This window comes from Pan paniscus, chromosome 12 (assembly GCF_029289425.2).
Source record: "Pan paniscus chromosome 12, NHGRI_mPanPan1-v2.0_pri, whole genome shotgun sequence".
NCBI classification, from domain to species: domain Eukaryota; kingdom Metazoa; phylum Chordata; class Mammalia; order Primates; family Hominidae; genus Pan; species Pan paniscus.
Window position 1 is genome coordinate 51,744,568 of NC_073261.2, and position 19,458 is coordinate 51,764,025.

At 37.0% G+C, this 19,458-nt stretch overlaps 1 protein-coding gene and 1 pseudogene across 1 annotated transcript in view; both read left to right on the forward strand.

The window, feature by feature from the left end:
* M1AP (meiosis 1 associated protein) overlaps positions 1-19,458 on the forward strand; it is a 90,305-nt gene that overhangs the window by 4,081 nt on the left and 66,766 nt on the right. Inside the window, exon 2 of the mRNA XM_003810323.5 lies at positions 4,196-4,487. Within this exon, the coding sequence (XP_003810371.4) occupies positions 4,196-4,487 (292 nt within the window). The remainder of the gene's footprint in view (positions 1-4,195; positions 4,488-19,458) is intronic.
* Positions 15,586-16,300, forward strand: LOC103784749 (Golgi apparatus membrane protein TVP23 homolog B-like; annotated as a pseudogene).

Sequence of the window (19,458 nt, forward strand, 5' to 3'; positions counted from 1 at the left end):
CACCCAGGCTGGAGTGCAATGGCGCGATCTTGGCTTACTGCAACCTCCGCCTCCCGGGTTCCAGCGATTCTCCTGCCTCAGTCTCCTGAGTAGCTGGGATTACAAGCGCGCGCTACCACGCCCAGCTAATTTTTGTATTTTTAGTAGAGATGGGGTTTTACCATGTTGGTCAGGCTGGTCTCAAACTCCTGACCTTGAGATCCACCCGCCTCAGCCTCTCAAAGTGCTCGGATTACAGGCGTGAGCCACCGCGCCCGGCCCATCTATGTATTCTTAGATCATTTTTAAAGATTCTAAATTCCAAAGTGTTTCTGAAAATTATCATAATTATCTTTCTATTGTCACAGGGGAAATCAAATAAGCTTTAATTTTCCCTACATTCTTTAGCTAAAAACAATTATATAGAATGATTTTAGTTCTCAGAGGTGGGGACATATTTTTTAGCTATCTTTTTTATCATATTTCTTTTGTTTTCTTTTGATTGTCCTAATGTTCTTCTTGAAATATTTTTATTATTAAATATAACATATATACAGAAAATGTCATAAAACATGAATGTATAGTTTAATAGTAGAAACTGAATACCCAATATCCACAATAAAGATCAAGAAATAGAACATTAGGCTGGAAGTGGTGGCTCATCCCTGTAATCCCAGTACTTTGGGAGGCCAAGGTGGGAGGATTGCTTGAGCCCAGGAGTTTGAGACCAGCCTGGGCAACATGGCAAAACCCTGTCTCTACCAAAAAAACACACAAATTAGAGAGGCATTGTGGTGCATGCCTGTAGTGCCAGGTACTTAGGAGGCTGAGGTGGGAGGATCACTTGAGCCTGGGAGGTGGAGGTTGCAGTGAGCTGAGATTGGGCCACTGCTGCACTCCAGCCTGGGTGATGGAGCGAGACCCTGTCTCAAAAAAAAAAAAAAAAAAAAGAACATTACCAACACCCCAGGACCCCCTTCTTTTGTCTCTTCTCATCATAATGCCTTCATTCTTTCCTAGGGAAAATCACTACCCTCATTTTTGTGATAATCAATTCTTTGCTTTTCTTTATAGTTTTATCACTGTGTATGCACCTCTAAACAATATAACTACTTTTGCTTATTTTTAAAATGTAGATGAAATCATGCTACATGTGTATGTATTCTTTGTGTCTTGCTGCTTTTACTCAATATTATGTTTCTTAGAATCATCCATGTTGCCACATGGAACTGCAGTTCATTCATCTTCATTGCTGTATGTGGAAATATACTATGATTTATCCATTTTAATGTAGATTGACATTTGTGTTTTTTTTCAGTTTTGGGTAATTGTGAACAAGATTGTTATTAATAGTCTTTTGGCTGCTATGATCTGACTTTTTTTTCATGTATCCTGTTATATATGATTATTTAAAGATTATATGATTAAGAACAAAAAAAATCCAAAAAGTTCTATAGATAAATTATTATAATTAGTAAGAGGGTGCAGCAAGGTTGTTAAAGTCAATATACAAAAATTAATTATAGCTGGGCACAGTGGTTCATGCCTGTAATCCCAGCATTTTGTGTGGCAGAGTCGGTTGGATTGGTTGAGCTCAGAAGTTCAAGACCAACCTGGGCAACATAGCAAGATCCCATCTCTATAAAAGATTGTTTTAATTAACTATATTTCTATACATAAGCAACAAACTAAAAATGAAATTTAAAAAGATGAGAAAGGGAAACTTTGTCATCGATAGTTCTTTGAAATGTAAATTAATATTTAAAAATTAACAGATCCCTAAGACTAAAATTTGACAAAAGACAAGGAGATCTTTTGGGAAAAATTACAAAGCTGTAGATTATTTTAGATTTTCTATATACACAATCATTGGCACACAATGACAGTTTTCTTTCTTCCATTGCAATGCCTTTTATTTATTTGTCTTACCTCATTACTACCTTCACTATAATGCTGAATAGTAGTGATGATAGCATGCTTCTTGTCTTACATGGAAAGCTTTCAACATATCACCATGAAGAATGATGTTTGCTCTCTCTTTTTGTAAATATATTTTGTCAGATTATTCCTATCATCTATTCTTACTCAGTCTTTATCATGCACAAATGCTGGGTTTTAAACAGAGGCTTTTTTGCATCTATTGGGATGATCATATCATTTTTCTCATTTACTTTTTTAATGTGACGAATTACGTGATTGATATTCTAATGTTATATCAACCTTATGTTCTTGGGATAAACTCAACTTGGTCATGCTGTGTTTTTTTTTTGTGTATTATTAGTTTCAATTTCTCTATATTTTATTTAGAATTTTTACAAGTTTATGGGTGAGATTATCCTATAATTTTTTTCTTATTACACCTTTATCTGGTTTCACTTTCAAAGGTCGTGCTAACCTCATAAAATTAATTGAGGAGGCCAGGTGCCGTGGCTCACGCCTGTAATCCCAGCACTTTGGGAGGCCGAGGCGGGCAGAAGTTCGAGACCAGCATGACCAACATGGAGAAACCCTGTCTCTACTAAAAATACAAAATTAGCCAGGCATGGTGGCACATGCCTGTAATCCCAGCTACTCAGGAGGCTGAGGCAGGAGAATCGCTTGAACCTGGGAGGCGGAGGTTGCAGCGAGCCAAGATCATGCCATTGCACTCCAGCCTGGGCAACAAGAGTGAAACTCCATCTAAAAAAAAAAAAAATTAGTTGAGGAGTGTATCCTGTTATATATGTTCTTCTGTTCTTAAAATAATTTGTTTAAGATTGAAATTCTTGGCGCAGTGGCTCACACCTGTAATCCCAGCACTTCAGGAGGCCGAGGCAGGTGGATCACTTGAGCCCAGGAGTTTGAGACCATCTTGGGCAACATGGCAAGACCCCATCTCTACAAAAAAAAAAAAAAAAAAAGATTGAAATTCTTGGTCTTTGCATGTTTGATGGAGCTCATCAGTGAAATCATCTGACCCTCTTACTTGTGGGAAGATATTTGATTACCAATTACATTTCCTTAATGATTATAGACTATTTAGGTTTCTAAAATTTCTTTAGTATTGGTTAGATACATTTTTCTAGGAATTTGTCCACTTTATCAAACTTATTAGCATAAAGCTATTCATTATGTCCTCCTATAACCCTTTTCACGTTTGAGCATTTGTGATGATGTCCCTTTCTCATTCCTTATATTAGTTCTTTGTTCTCATTTGTTCTCACTTCCTAATCTGAGTCCTGGGGATAAGTATAAGTAGCCAGTAGAGAAAGAAGGCAGGAGTATTGGAGGCAGAGAAGCAGCATGAGCAAATGCACTAAAGTGAATATATTTGGTATTGTTTCCATGAAAATCTTGAGGCAAAGAACAATTTCTAATGAGGCTAACAATTAAGTAATGACAGGTCTTAAAGACAGTTTAAATTTTACCTTATAAGAGATTCAGACAACCAAAGAATTTTAACCAAGGAGAAATGTAGTCATATTTTCATTTTTAAGAATTATTCGTTAGGTACTAAACACACATATGCTAGGCATTGATGAATAATATCAACAAGACAGGTTCTCTACCCTTGGGAAGCTTACAATATAGTGGGAGAGGCAGTCATAGAAACAAATTGTAATAGAGTGCAATAAATGCCAATAAAGAAACAAAGTTTATGAGGGCAGATAGCTTACTTTGAGACAGAAGCTTGAGTTTTTTGGTGTAACTTTTGATTAGTTCCACTCAGCATCTCTAAGCATTCTCAGGCTTACATTATAGGCAAACATCTAGATCTCTTGGGAGCTGTTAAAATAGGATGGCCTGGGCCAGGTACGGTGGCTCACGCCTGTAATTCCAGCACTTTGGGAGGCCAAGGCAGGCGGATCGTGAGGTCAAGAGATCAAGACCATCCTGGCCAACATGGTGAAACCCCATCTCTAAAAATACAAAAATTAGCTGGGCGTGGTGGTACGCACCTGTAGTCCTAGCTACTCAGGAAGCTGAAGCAGGAGAATCGCTTGAACCTGGGAGACGGAGGTTGCAGTGAGCCAAGATCGCACCACTGCGCTCCAGCCTGGTGACAGACCGAGACTCTGTCTCAAAAAAAAAAAAAAAAAATAGGATGGCCTGGACAAACTTTAGTACCCAATCTGACTCCTTTCTGGATTTGTTTCCCTCGACTTGTATTTTATATTTCAACAGAGCACACATAATTCAGTTTGAAAACCAGTGGTTTCTCTTTCCTTCCTTATAGGTGTAAAGAATATCCAGCTGGTGGCTACAGTTCCCCCTCTGGTTTTGCTGCCATGCATCCTGGGCGAACTACTGGTAAAGGGCCCTCCACTCACACTCAGATTGACCAGCAACCTCCACGGCTTCTCATTGTGCACATTGCTCTACCGTCCTGGGCTGACATCTGCACCAACCTCTGTGAGGCTCTGCAGAACTTCTTCTCTCTAGCCTGCAGCTTGATGGGCCCCAGCCGCATGTCCCTGTTCAGTTTATACATGGTACAAGATCAGCATGAGTGCATCCTCCCTTTTGTGGTAAGTGTATCTATATTTATTCATTTTACCCTGAAAGCAAATACAGTGGTAAGGTTTCTGGAATAGAGATCACAGTTATTAATACTTACAACAATAACCGCACTACTTCTCCACACACAGTAGCCCCCGAGTAACACTATGAGAGCCAGAGGGCATCCTGCATATATAGGGGTGTGTACTGTTGAAGAGAAAATCCAAAATTATTAATCTGGGAGTATAAATAGGCTACAAGCTCCACTCCAGAGAGAGGGAGAGAAACCTTGGCATTGACAGATGTTTGAAATGTAAACAACTGACTCCTTTTATGCCCTTTGAAATGTAAACACACAAGGAGGGAAGCCTCTAAATCTCTTCTGAGGTCTCTGACTATTCAATCGTCTTTTAACTTCCAAGACTTGCCCTTTAACCCAGGTACCAGTTTTCTTTGCTCAGAAAGCCCTAACTATGCAAAAACATGAAAATATTTTTTCTACATTCCACATAGACTCAGGTGAAACTGCCCCCTAGGGTTATGGAAGGCAATGGCTGGGCCAGGGGCAGTGTCTTTACAAAGCTCCTTCATACATAAACAATTATCTATGCTCCTCCTCAAAATTTCAATCTTCCCTTTCTCCCTTGTATAAAATTCAGAATCATAGTGAAGAGAAAGACTTCCAGAGGTTCTATGCATCTCCTTCCTTGAGGTAGCCTTGCTGCTAATATACGTTATCAAATGGATATAAGTCTTATTTAAGATTTCCAAAAGAGGAAATTTCATAAATCCATTGCTGAATTATGAATGTAATATATGACTGAAATCTATTTTTTTATTAATGCCTTAGTTTCCCTCATTGGAAGTGGAAAGATAACATCTCTGTTGATACTATAAAGAATGAAAATAATATATATTACTTCATGCTTCTTGAGTTAGAACATACCCTGGTTGCTTTGACAGAACCTTAGGCTTATAACAACTCATGGTTTATTTCTTGACAAAAGTCACACAGGGAAAGTTTTGAGTATAAATGCTCCAGTGCTAAGTATGGGGATTTTGTCTGTGCATTGTTACTTAGGCTGGGTTGGGGATGGGAAAAGGATAAAATTATTTAAGAAATTCAACTGATCCTTTCTACAGTTTGAGCAGAATTTGGTACCTCTATTCATTGTTTATTGCTGTGTAACAAATTATCCCAAAATGTAGTGGTCTAAATTAATAAACATCATCTCATAGTTACTATGAGTTAGGAATTCATAAGTGGCTTAGGTAGATCAGGCTTGGGGTCCCTCATAAGGTTGTAGCCAAGATGTCAGTCATCTGAAAGCTTGATTGAGGCTGGAGGATCCAGTTGCAAGATGGCGTATTCACTTAGCTGTTGGCAGAAATTCTTATTTCCTGACCACTTGGATCTCTCCAAAGGGCTGCTTGAATGTCCTTAATTTGTGGCAGCGGGCTTCTCCCAGAACAACTGATCCAAAAGAGAGAGAGAGCAATGAAGAAGCCAAAATACCTTTTATGTCTTAGTCTCAAAAGTAACATGTTGTCACTTCCTCCACATTCTGTTCATTGGAAGCAAGTCACTGTTCCACCCTAGATAGAATAACAGCAAGCTGATTTACCCTCTTGCCTCAAACAATAAAAAAAAACTGGATAAAACCTATGAAAAACACTTTTCAAAACACTGGACATCACGCAGCAAAGAACAAAGCCCCCTGGGAGATAGGAAGTCAATGAGGTGAGACTTAGAATTGTTCCAGCTTGCAGATCACCTGAGGTCAGTAGTTCAAGACCAGCCTGGCCAACATGGTAAAACCCCGCCTCTACAAAAATACAAAAATTATCCAGGCATGATGGTGGCTGCCTGTAATCCCAGCTACTCGGGAGGCTGAGGCGGGAGAATCGCTTGAACCCTGGAGGCGGAGGTTGTAGTGAGCCGAGGTCGCGCCACTGCACTCCAGCCTGGGTGACAGAGCAAGACTCCGTCTCAAAAAAAAAAAAGAATTGTCCCAGCTTACTGCCTTGAGAAAGTTTCTAAGCTACAATGCAGAGAGGGAGAACCTAGGGGCGGGTGCCAGTGGTTTCCTTGAGTCAAGGAGATGGATCTGGGACTTCAGAGAGACCAAGGTATTAATAGCTAGAGGAGAAGGAGCTACATACAGAACTCTATAAAGACCTGAAGAGGGTCCCCCTTGAGTATTCAGCAGAGTACTGATCAGTACATGCACATGAGGAAACTACCCAAGGCCAAAGAAAAGCCACCCTAAAGGACTAGAGACAGTGGTACCTGATACTCACAACTGGAATAGTACCTGTTCATATCAGCCAAGCTGGAAATCCTCATAATTCATGATACATTGGATAGAGGACTCACAAAGATCTTGCCTCAGTAGTAGGGCATAAAATAGCCCAAGACTTAGTACTGCTCAAGACTACCTAACATAAACACAAGATCCTAAGTGTCAAACTGTTTCCAGGTAACTTAACTATCCCAGAACAAAGCTCAAGAATATTTATAGAAATACAAAACTATCTAGCACCCATCAAGGTAAAATTCATACTGTCTGACATTCAATCAAAACTTAAATAGGTGTGCAAAGAAGCAGGAAATTATGACTCATTATGAAGAAATTATTAATTAAAACTGACCCAGAAGTGACATAAATGTTAGAATTAGCAGATGAGGACATTAAGACAATTGTTATAATCGGGTTCCATGTGTTCAAAAAGCTAAGTGGAGATATAGAAGATATTTTAAAAGTTCCAAATCAAACTTTTAGAGAGGAAAACTACAATTTCTGGCATGGAAAATACACTAGATGGAATTATTGGCAGATTAGACATTACAAAAGAAAAGATTAGTGAGCATGAAGACATAGGAATAGAAACTATCCAACATGAAACACAGAAAGAAAATAATCATTTTTTTAAATGGATAGAACATAATTGAGCTCTGGGGCAACTTCAAGCCATCTGATATATGTGTAATTAAAGTCTCCAAAGGAGAGGAACAGGGGATAGAAAAAATACTTTTAAAAAATGGCCAAAATTTTTCTAATTTTGATAAATACTCCAAACCCACAAATTTAAGAAATCAATGAATGCCATGCACAAGAAACATGAAGAAAACTACATTAAGGCACATTATATAAAAACTATTGTTAAAGATGAAATCTTGAGGCTGGGCATGGTGACTCACACCTATAATCTTAGCACTTTGGGAGTCTGAGGCAGGAGGATCATTTGAGCCCAGGAGCTTGAGATATATGTAGAGGAAATACCTAAGACAATTATATTATAAACAAAGCAGGGGAAAGTGATATAAAGGGAGGTAAGTTTTCTGCACTTCATTTGAACTGGTAAAATGTTGACACCACTTGACTCTGATAAGTTTCTATGTACAATGTGATAATTAGAGCCACCACTAAAAAACCTATACAAAGAAATACACTCAGAAACACCATGGATAAATCAAAATAGAGTATTTTTAAAATATTCAAATAGCCCATTGGAAGGTATGTAAAAGAAAACAAAGAAACTAAAAACAGAGGGAACAAGCAGAAAACAACAAATAAATTGGCAGGCTAACATATCAATAGTTATATTAAATGTGAGTGACCTAAAAACATCAATTAAAAGAAAGAGCTTGGCAGAGTTGATTTTTTAAATGACCCAACTATATCCTGTCTAAAAGAAACTAACTTCAAACACATTAAATGGAGGCTGAAAGTAAAAGAATGGAAAGGGATATATCATGCAAACATTAACCAAAACAAAGCAGGAGTGGATTTATTAATATATCAGATGAAACAGATTTCGGATCAAAGAATACCAGGTACAGAGTACATTAGACAATGATGAAAAGGTCAATCCACCAAGAAGATACAGAAATCCTAAATGTGTATGCATCAAACAACAGAAGCTATAAAATATGTGGAGCAAAAATTGATTGATCTAAAAGAGGAAATAGATAAATCCACAATTATAGTTGGATTCAGTGTCCCTCTCTCAACAATTATAGAACATCAATAAGGATATAGAAAAACATCAGCCAACAGGATCTAATTGACATTTATATAATACTCCACCTAACAACAAGCAGAATGCACATTCTTTTCAAGCACCCGTGGAACATTTGCCAAACTAGACCATACCATGGGCCATGAAGGAAAGAAACTTAAACAAACTTTAAAAATTGAAATCATACATAGTATGTTCTCTGACACAATGAAATCAAAGTAAAAATCTATAACAGAAACATAACAGAAAAATTTCCCCAAACACTTGAAAACTAAACAACACACTTCTAAATAATCCATTGGTCAAAAAGCAAAATGTCAAGGGAAATTTTAAAAGACAATACATTGAACTGAAGGTAAATGAAAATACAAATATCAAAATTTGTGGGATGCAGGTAAAGCAGTGCTGAGAAGGAAATTTATGGCACTAAAATGCTTACATTAGAAAAGAGAAAAGTCAAATCAGTAATATAAACTCCCACCTCAAGAAACTAGAAAAGGAAAAGCAAAATGAACTCAAAACAAGCAAAAACAAGGATATAATGAAGAGCAAAAATAAGTGAAATTGAAAACAGAAAATAGAGAAGATCAATGAAAAGAAGTTGATTCTTTGAAAAGATCAATAAAATTAACAAACCTCTGGCAAGAATGACAAGGAAAATAGAAAAAGAAAATACAGATTACCAATATCAGGAATGAAACAGGGGAGTGTCATTATAGGCCCTTATTATTCCAAAGGATAATAAGAGAATACTACAGATACCTTTACATACATAAATCTAACAACTTAGATGAAATGGACCAATTCCTTGAAAAGCACAAACTATCACAATCGCCCAATATGAAACAGATAGTTTGAATGGCCCTGTAACCATTAAAGAAACTGAATTCATAATTTTTAAATTTTGAAAAAGAAATCTTCAGACCCAGGTGGTTTTATTGAAGAATTCTACTAAACATTTAAAGAAAAATAACATCAATTCTACATAATCTCTTTCAGAAAATATAAAAGAAGGAAATACTTCCAAACTCATTTTATGAGGCTATTTTTTATCCCCAAAATAGACTAAGATGGTACAAAAAAAGAAAATTGAAGACCGATATCCCTCAGGAACATAGATGACATAAAACTTAACAAAATATTAAAAAATAGAATTCAGCAATTAAAAAGAATTATACACCATAACCAAGTAGAACTTATTTCAGGGGTGCAAAATTGGTTCAATATTTGAAAATCAATCAAAGTAGTATACCATATTAAAAAGCTAAAGAAGAAAACCACATGATTATGTCAATTGAAGTAGAATAAGCATTTGACAAAGTTCAACGTCCACTCATGATAAAACCTACAGCTAATGCCATATTTAATGGTGAAAGACTGAATGCTTTCCCCCTAAGATTGAGACAAGACAAAGATGTCTGCTCTTAGTACTCCTCAGCATAGTACTAGAAGTCCTAGGCAGCACAATAAGGTAAGAAAAGGAAATAAAAGGCATGCAGCTTGGACACGAAGAAATGAAATTGTCCCGGTTTGTGGATGATGTGATGGGCTAATTAGAAAATCCCAAGAATTTTGTACTACCCTTTGAGGAGAAGTATGTCAAAGAATTTGTATACATATTTAAAACCACCATGGTTCCCTTCTGGTGATATACTAACACCTTAAGTCAAGTGGTAAGAGCCTGGATTTCTGAGAAGGAGCTCAATCCTCAGGTACTTCCCACTGGTAGTTTTGCCCTTATGAAATTGCCTCTATAGTAACCACCAACCTTCTCATTACAAATATACAAGGTATTTGTTGGTCATTTTCAGACACTTAATTCAGACAAATCGCTCTATTTGCTAATATGTTAATAACATTAAGCTGATATTATGGAGTGCTTACTGCATACGTGGCATCATGCTAAGTGTTTTTTCCATGACTTTCACTTTTATCCTAATATATGTTTGCTTATTGATGTGTGTATTCAATGTAGTTTTTAAAATCTATTGTTATCTTTTAGCTTATAACTTTAAAAAGTATTTTAGATTTTATTTTCCTTTTTAATTGAGTATTTATGTAAGGAGCTGTTAAGTCAGTCAAATTGCTAGGAAGAAACAGATTGATGGCACACTCAAACCAAATAATTTTCAAAGAAATATAGAAGGGAATATTTACATAGGTGTGGGCAGAGTTTAGGTGGTGCAATAGCCATACCACCTCTAGGACTGAAGAGGAGGGAACTGTCTGAAGAGGGCTGCCTGACAGGATCTTTGGCCTTTGTTAAAGAAAAAGTTATTCATGACATTGTTAAATTATGGTAAGAAAGACTTTACTGAGGACCAACACAATAGGTATGTTGTTATGGTCCTAAATAAAGGGACCATAGCGCTGGTCCCTTGGAAATCCATCAGTAGGTATAAGGACCATGACAATGGGATGTTGCAATGGGAAAGAGAGATTGGGCTCAATTCTGAATATGGCACAAGCAAGTGGGAATATACAGCCAAGGAGCCTGTGGGGATCAGTGGATAGATAATTACTAAGAGGAAACATCAGGGGTAAGGGGAATTCTGGCTAAACTGACTTACAGGGTTCTTGCTGAAAACAGGCCAGGGTGATCAGACATCACCTGGGGGATGGTGCAGGATGAGGAACCCAATCAGATACTGAGAATGATCAGACGTTAAAAGTAGGGGATTCTCGCCAAACTGACTTAGCAGGGTTCTTTGCTAAAACGAAATTTTACAAGGAAGTGCACAGATGGGCCTAAGAAAAGGTTTAGAAGCCTGACTAAAATTTGATCAAGCAAATAATCATGTTGCCTTCAGAAGAAGGATGCAGCCATCCCATGGCAATCTGGTGAGGAGGAAATCAGGAGATGAAATACCCTGACCTCACTTTCCTCCCACATGCAGATCTCCTGCTGGTGCCTCCCATTGACCAAAGCCAGCTGGAAGTAAGAGTGTGAATGACCTCATTGAATCAGTCCCTATGGATCACCTTCCTAGGGCACAAAATAGGGTAGAGAAAGTAGAGAGTGATCTGGAAGGGCAAATAGAAGATATCCAGTATAAGAGGTTTCTTAGGAAATGAGCCCATGTCCCAAACAAGGGTAAAAGGATTTTTTTTCCTCCTCAAGTGGCTATGTTATATCCCTCTGGCACTCCTCAGTACATTTGGACCTAGTTGAATCCCTTAATCTTTTAATCACTCCACTAGAAAAGGCAGACAGCTTTACACTAGAAACCACTGACTTGTCAGAAGCTCAACTAAGCTAGGAAAGAGCTGAGCTGTCATAGTAGCTGATTAACGACATCAAGCCACAAATAAAAGGGTAAGCCTTTGATTATTTACAGTAATAGTATAAGCAAGAATCTAAACTGGAGAAAGTGCCTACTCACCCTATTCCATTTCCTCCATGGAACTGTGCACTGGTTGAAGATAAGTGCAGACATGGGGATAGTTTCACTGTTGAAGGAGTCCCAAACAAAAGGCTCTAGCAATTTTATGCACCCTGGGGTTGAGGGGAGGGCAAGGAGGGAAGGCTAGGAGTGGAAAAGTACTGAGTAGTGACTCAGAGTAGGGAAAAGTGTCTTTAAGGCTTCCTTCTCCCTTCCGCCACAAGGAGGTCTTGACAGAGGGCCTGAGGAGGACTTGGCCCAAGGCCTCAGATGAAGAGAGCTAGAAATGAAAGTACCAGAGCTAGGAATACAAATATTCCAAGAACATGACCAGCTAGGGGTTCTGAATCCTTGACTGCAACTCCCTACAGAGACTGCAGTGCATTGGCTGTGCACCAAGTCTGGTGTGGCAAAGGCAGCTTTTTCCCCATGAGGTCTGCCAGGTAAATTATTTGTAATTGCCTATGGTCAGGCCTGAAAAAATCACACATAGGTTTTTAACCAGGAATCAGACTCCTCACTGGCTTCTCAGGAAAAATTGAAAGCCAAAATTTCTTTCCAACCAAACAATAAGTTCAACCCTAATTAAAAGCTCAAGAAAATTGCAGAAACAATGCTGTTACCTTACGTATAGAACAATCCAATCTTTGCTTACGGAAAAACATGACCTTAAATCCATTGTCACTGACCTATATAAATATTTGACATTTTCCATCTGCAGAAGCAGCTTAAAATATAAATGGAGAAAGATACCATGTGGGAAATCTTACTCAGAATGAATACCTCAATATATCCTCTCATATTTAATTTTTGAGTATAATCAAATAATTCTGAATGTTTTATAAGGAGTCATGAGAAGGGATTCATAATTAATATTAAAATTCCTTTTATATCCATTGTGCCGTTAATATAAATAATTTCAACCAGAATGATTCATTTCCCCTCAAAACAGGGTTTCAGAAGAATGCCCTTACTGTGAAGATCTTCCCAATTATTTTACTTTTTTATAATAAAAAACTTATTTAAATCATATATTATCTACAATGAGATATTAGGACTCAGAGTATTCTAATTTAGCTATAATACTCATTTTCTCATTCTTAATAGCTGGCATTCAAATGGAATCACTTCAAGGTGACAAATAATAGAGATATAATATATTAAACAGCATAAAGGTAAACCCCAAGAAAGATAATATAATAAACTATAAGTTAGTGCTGCAATAAAAGGAGCGTAAGAGTAATAAAAGGAAATACACTAATTTTGTCACTTCTATAGTGGTGAATTGATAGATACTGCTAAAGATTAACTTAAGGGAATTACACAGAGTTATAAAGATAATCACTAAAGCAGAAATACAGGCCTTCCTAATCATGACAAGACAAACATACAGAAAAAATAAAAATAAAATATACAGTAAAGTGATTTTCTAAAAGCTGTAAAAATAAAGAGTATACCATAAAATAATATAACTAAAAACAAACGTATCTGTCATATCAGATGCTTTTTAGAACTTACAGACAGACTTGATCACAAAGCAAATCTGTTGTTTTCAAGAGACACAGCTACAACAAAATGATTCAGAAAGGTTGAAAATAAAAGGGTGGGCAAATGTATACTAGGCAAAGGCAAACCAAACAAAGAGAATTACAATCAATTGCAGACAAGGTTGAATTTGAAGCAAAATGCATTAAATGAAACTAAGAATGGCACAATGGCACTTTAATGGTAGGGCAAAAACAGAGTAGAGTACAGAGTGATCAAGAAGGCACACTGAGAAATACCCTTTGACCCAGCAATCCCATTACTAGGTATATACCCAAATGAATGTAAATCATTCTGTTATAAAGATACATGCACACATGTGTTTACTGCAGCACTATTCACAATAGCAAAAACTTGGAACCAACCCAAGTGCCCATCAGTGATAGGCTGGATTAAAAAAAAATGTGGTACATACACACCATGGAATACTATGCAGCCATAAAAAGGAATGAGATCATGTCCTTTGCAGGGACATGGAGGAAGCTGGAAGCCATCATACTCAGCAAACTAACACAGGAACAGAAAACCAAAGACGGCATGTTCTCACTCATAAGTGGGAGCTGAACAATGAGAACACATGGACACAGTGAGGGGAACAACACACACTGGGGCCCGTTGAGGAGGCGGGAGGAGGGAGAGCATCAGGACCAATAGCTAATGCATGTGGGGCTTAATACCTAGGTGATGGGTTGATAGGTACAGCAAACCACCATGGCACACATTTACCTATGTAACAAACCTGCACGTTCTGCACATGTATCCCAGAACCTAAAATAAAATAAAAAATTTTTTAAGGTGCATTGAAGATATTTAGCATAGAAGGCTTGTTGGAAGGGGAGCCTATTAAAAATATATCAGTTTTGAATACCTATATACCAGCCTGGTGAAGTGGCTCATGCCTATAATTCCAGCACTTTGGGAGACCAAGGAAGGAGGATCACATAAGCCCAGGAGTTCAAGACCAGCCTGGGCAACATAGTGAGACCTCATCTCTACAAAAAAGTTTTTTAAAAGACATGGTGGTACATAGCTGTAGTCTCAGCTACTCAGGAGGATAAGGCAGGAGGATCACCTGAGCCCCAGAGGTTGAAGTTGCAGTAAGTCATGATTATGCCACTGCAGTCCAGCCTAGGCAACAGAGCAAGGCCTTGTCTTAAAAAAAAAAAAAAAAAAAAAAAAAGTTGTGAATCTCTTATCCAAAATACTTTAGACCAGAAGTGTTTCAGACTTTGGATTTTTTTGAATTTTGGAATATTTGCATGTACATAATGACTTAGGGATGGGACCCAAGTCCAAACATGAAATTCACTGGTTTCGTATATACCTTATATACACCATCTGAAGGTAATTTTATACATTTTTTTTTTGAGACAGAATCTTGCTCTGCCGCCCGGGCTAGAGTGCAGTGGCATGTTCTCAGCTCACTGCAATCTCCACCTCCCAGGTTCAAGCGATTCTCCTGCCTCAGTCTCCTGAGTTTCTGGGATTACAGGTGCCCGCCACCGCACCCAGCTAATTTTTGTATTTTCTAGTAGAGATGGGGTTTCACCATCTTGGCCAGGCTGGTCTCAAACTCCTGACCTCATGATCCACCCACCTGGGCCTCCCAAAGTGCTGGGATTACAGGCATGAGCCACCGCGCCCAGCCTATACAATATTTTTTAAATAATTTTGTTCATGAAACAAAGTTTTGACTGCAACCCATCACTTGAGGTCAGATGTGCGGTTTTCCACTTATGGCCTCATGTTGGCCCTCAAAAAGTTTTGGATTTTGGAACATTTCAGATTCAGACTTTTAGATTAGGGATGTTTTACCTGTATTGGCAATATAATCCAGTGTCACATTAAAAGAATTATATGCCAAAAATTAAAATATGCTTTAATATTAGGAAATCTATTAATATAATTTACTATGTTAACCTATCTAAGGAGAAGCAACATCTTATGATCATGTTCATCTCTGTAACTTCTGAAAAAGCATTTGATAAAATTCAACATCCAATTTTGTTTTGTAAAAACTCTAATAAAACAGAAACAGATAGCTATTCTTTAGCATAATACATTTCTTTTTCAATTCAAGAGTTAGTATTGTTCTTAATGGAAAAACACTAAAGACATTCCCATGCAAGATAAGGAAGTTTAGTATCATCACCATTATTTAAAAGTATTCTGGGCCATGAAGCAGCAGGATAGTAATGATGACACTGCAGATGTTTCACTAATTGATGCAGAAGAGGAGACAACTAATAGACCAAAAAAATCCAAAAATCAGATATTCAGTGGTATCGTTTTTCCACTTATTCTTTCAAGTCAGTGCAATCATTGTCTATCTTCTCTGTGAGTTACTCAGCAGCAGCTTTATTGCCTGTATGATGACAATTATCTTGTTGTTGTCATGTGACTTTTGGGCAGCAAAGAATATCACAGGTAGACTAATGGTTGGCCTATGTCGGTGGAGTCACATTGATGAAGATGGAAAGAACCATTGGGTGTTTGAATCTAGAAAGTCATCCTCTCAAGATAATAAAACTGTGTCAGAAGCTGAATCAAGAATCTTTTGATTGGGACTTATAGTCTGTGCAGTGCTTTGGGTGATATTTGCCTTTAGTGCCTTGTTCTCCTTCAGAGTAAACTGGTTAGCAGTGGTTATCATGGGTATGGTGTTAGCAGATGCCAACCTATATGGTTACATCAGGTGTAAGGTAAGCAGCAGAAATAATTTAACCAACATGGCTACCTCATATCTTGTAAAGCAGTTTTTAAGACAAAACACTGGAGGTGATCGGAGAAGCTTCCTGAATAGAGAAAGCTTATGTGCTTTGTTACATTGGGGAACAACTGAACAGATTCTTGACTCTGAACCTTTTGGAGCTTATTTGATGTCTCAATGAGGAGGATTGGCTTTGTTTTTCCACTTAAAAACTATTTATAAAAAGGAAAAGTAGTTTTCGTATTGTTTTTATTTCCTTTCCAGCAGTTGGGAATGGAAAGTATGTTGGCAGTAGAAACATTGTCAAGATTTGTTCTGTAGTGTATGTACATGTTCCATAGGTATGCACATGGTCATGTAATATCAATATATCCCAAATTAATGAAAGAGTTTATTTATATATATAAAATGGAGACCTTTGCATTTTGATCCATAGAACACAGGAGGATGTTCTTAGTTTATCTCAAAGCTCTATGTGTTTATATATTATTTCTGTAGAGTATTTTCAGAAGTAAGTTTTGCTTTCATGGTAAGAGTGAGTGCTTTGACTTATGTATAAATGAGAAATAATTGTTAGATTTTAATATGCACTTCATGGAGAAATTTCTTAGACAAATGCAAGCAAGTGAAAACAAATTAGGGCTAGTGGTATTAACTAGTTTCTAAAATGTTATTTTTATTTGCAAGAAGTCATTTACTTACAGCCCAGGTAATATGAATGGAATCATCATAGTTTATGTTTAAGGGATACCCAGAGATTCCTGCTGTTCTATTTATTTTACAGAAAAGATGGCCAGATTTTTCTTTAGAACTTCCTGAAAGCTCTTCAGTGGACCTTGAGCTAATAAAATCTATCTTTTACCACTAAAACAATAAAAATAAAAATAAAAGTATTCTAGATATTTTCACTGATGTAGTGATACAAGAAAAAGAAATTAGGGTATGAAATGAGAAAAGAGGAGATTAAATTGTTATTTGCAGATTATTTAATTATCCAGAAAGCCCAAGAGAATCAACTAGGAAATTATTTGAAACAATAAAATAATCCACAGCAAAATCAACACAGATATTTGTACTCTTTATATGTCTAAGAGCAACAAGTTAAAAGTTATAATGGAAGAAAATTTTTCATCACAATAACCAAAATGATCAAATACTTATGAATGAAATGAACAATAAATATGCAAGATTTATATGACTTAAAATACTATTGATATATTTACATTAATAATAATGTTATATGTCATAAATATATATAGTTTTCCTTTTGCCAATTAAAAAATTGTTCAATACTATTGAGAAACACAAAAAGAGACTTGAACAAATAAAAAGCCATTCGTTTTTGGGAAGACTCAGATGTCAGTTATCCCTAATGTACAAATGTAATGCAATTCCCAAAAATTATAAAATTTCCAACAGGAGAACTAGACATTCTGCTAGTAAAGTTCAAATTTTAAAAGAAAGAATATCCAGGGACTATTCCTATCAGATATTAAACAGATATTCAAAACGATGTGATACTGGAGATTGAAAAGACAGATTGTAATGGAATACAATTTAAAGTTCATTTAAAAAAATATATGTGGGAACTTATTATGTAATAAAGATAGCATTTAAAATGAGTTGGGAAAAAGGCTATTAATAAATGTTTGGATCAGCTGGATAGCCATATGGGAAAAATAAAGCTAGATCCATACTCACAGCATATACCAGCATAGATTCCTGATGGAGCAAAGTATAAAAATAAACTATACAAGTACTAGAACAGATTGTATTAGTCTGAGTACAATCAGGAAACAAACCACACAGTGATTTAAACAAGGAAAGTTTGTGTAAAAAGTTTTAATACAGGCTGGGCGTGTTCGTTCATGCCTGTAATCCTAGCACTTTGGGAGGCCAAGGAGGGAGTATTGCTTGAGGCCAGGTGTTCACAACCAGCCTGAGCAACATAGTGAGACCTCATCTCTACAAAAAATTTAAAAATAAAAAATTAGCCAGACATGGTGGCCTGCAACTGTAATCCTAGCTACTCAGGTGGCTGAGGCGAGGGGATCCCTTGAGCCCAGTGCCATGAGCTATGATTGCATCACTACTGCATTCTAGCCTGGGTGACAAAGCAAGATCCTATCTCAAAAAAAAAAAAAAACTGAAATATAGCTTAACATATTAAACTATGATAATGGATTACCTATAAGATATAAGGGAATTTATATGGTGCCCTAGGGCTAAGGGAGAGATCCTAAGGAAAGTCAAACTTGAAAGGGGGACTCCCTTCCTGAGGCTGGGGTTCACACCAAATTGCAGAATGTGTATTTGTAACCCACTGGATGGCAGAGTTCACTAGTTTGTCAAGGCTAAAGTTGGTCTGCAGTTCCTGGGAAAGCAGGAAGCTACTCTCCAGTGATAGGTGAGCTACAGTGATGGCTGGGCTTACAGGCATGCAGAGAGAGTGCAGGCAGGATGCCCAGAATATGTATTCTCCATGTTGGAAGAGCAGTAGCATTGAGATGGCCACAGGAGACAAACTTCTCATGGGGAGGAACAAGTAAGCAAAGGGAATTAGGCATTAGTACAGGCAGGAGGCCTGAATCATATGGTGTCCATGTTGAAAGGGCTGCAGAAAGGCAATTACTAGGCCAGGCAGGGCTATGAAGTCACTGAAAGACTATGAATTCTGAATGCATGGATGGGTCACCATTAGGTGTCCCTATACCCTACAGCTGACCCACAGTATGCTGCATGTAACAACAGGAGAGCCTCTTTATGTCCCTCCAGTGCCCTTTACTAAGAAAACTTAACATTGTGCTCACTGTAAAAGAGAAATGCTTAAAGGAATTTATCACAGAGCATGTACTGAAGGATGAATTTGGAGTTGAGAGGCAATAAATTAATAATTAATACACAGACCATGGGGAGAAAATAATAGGAATGGCTTTTCTAAGCATAATATAAAACCAAAAAATCTAAAAATAAAAGATTAATAATATATAAAAACAGAAAATGTATGCTTGGAAAAGAACACACATGCAAATTCTAAAGATAAATAACTATGAGGAAAAATATTTGCTTCTCATATCATGTAGAGTTAATTTTCTACATACATAGAAAACTCCTACAACTCAGTAAGAAAAAAACATTCAATAACTCAGTAGAAAATGAGGATGGATATACACAGTCAGTTTTCAGAAAAGAAAATATAAATGACATTGAGACATGAAAATACATCAACCTCATTCATAGCAAGAGAAACCCAAATATGCAGAGATGTCACTTTCCACCTATATGATTGGCAAAAATTTTCTATGACACATTTTCATGAGAATTTGAAGAAATAAGCAT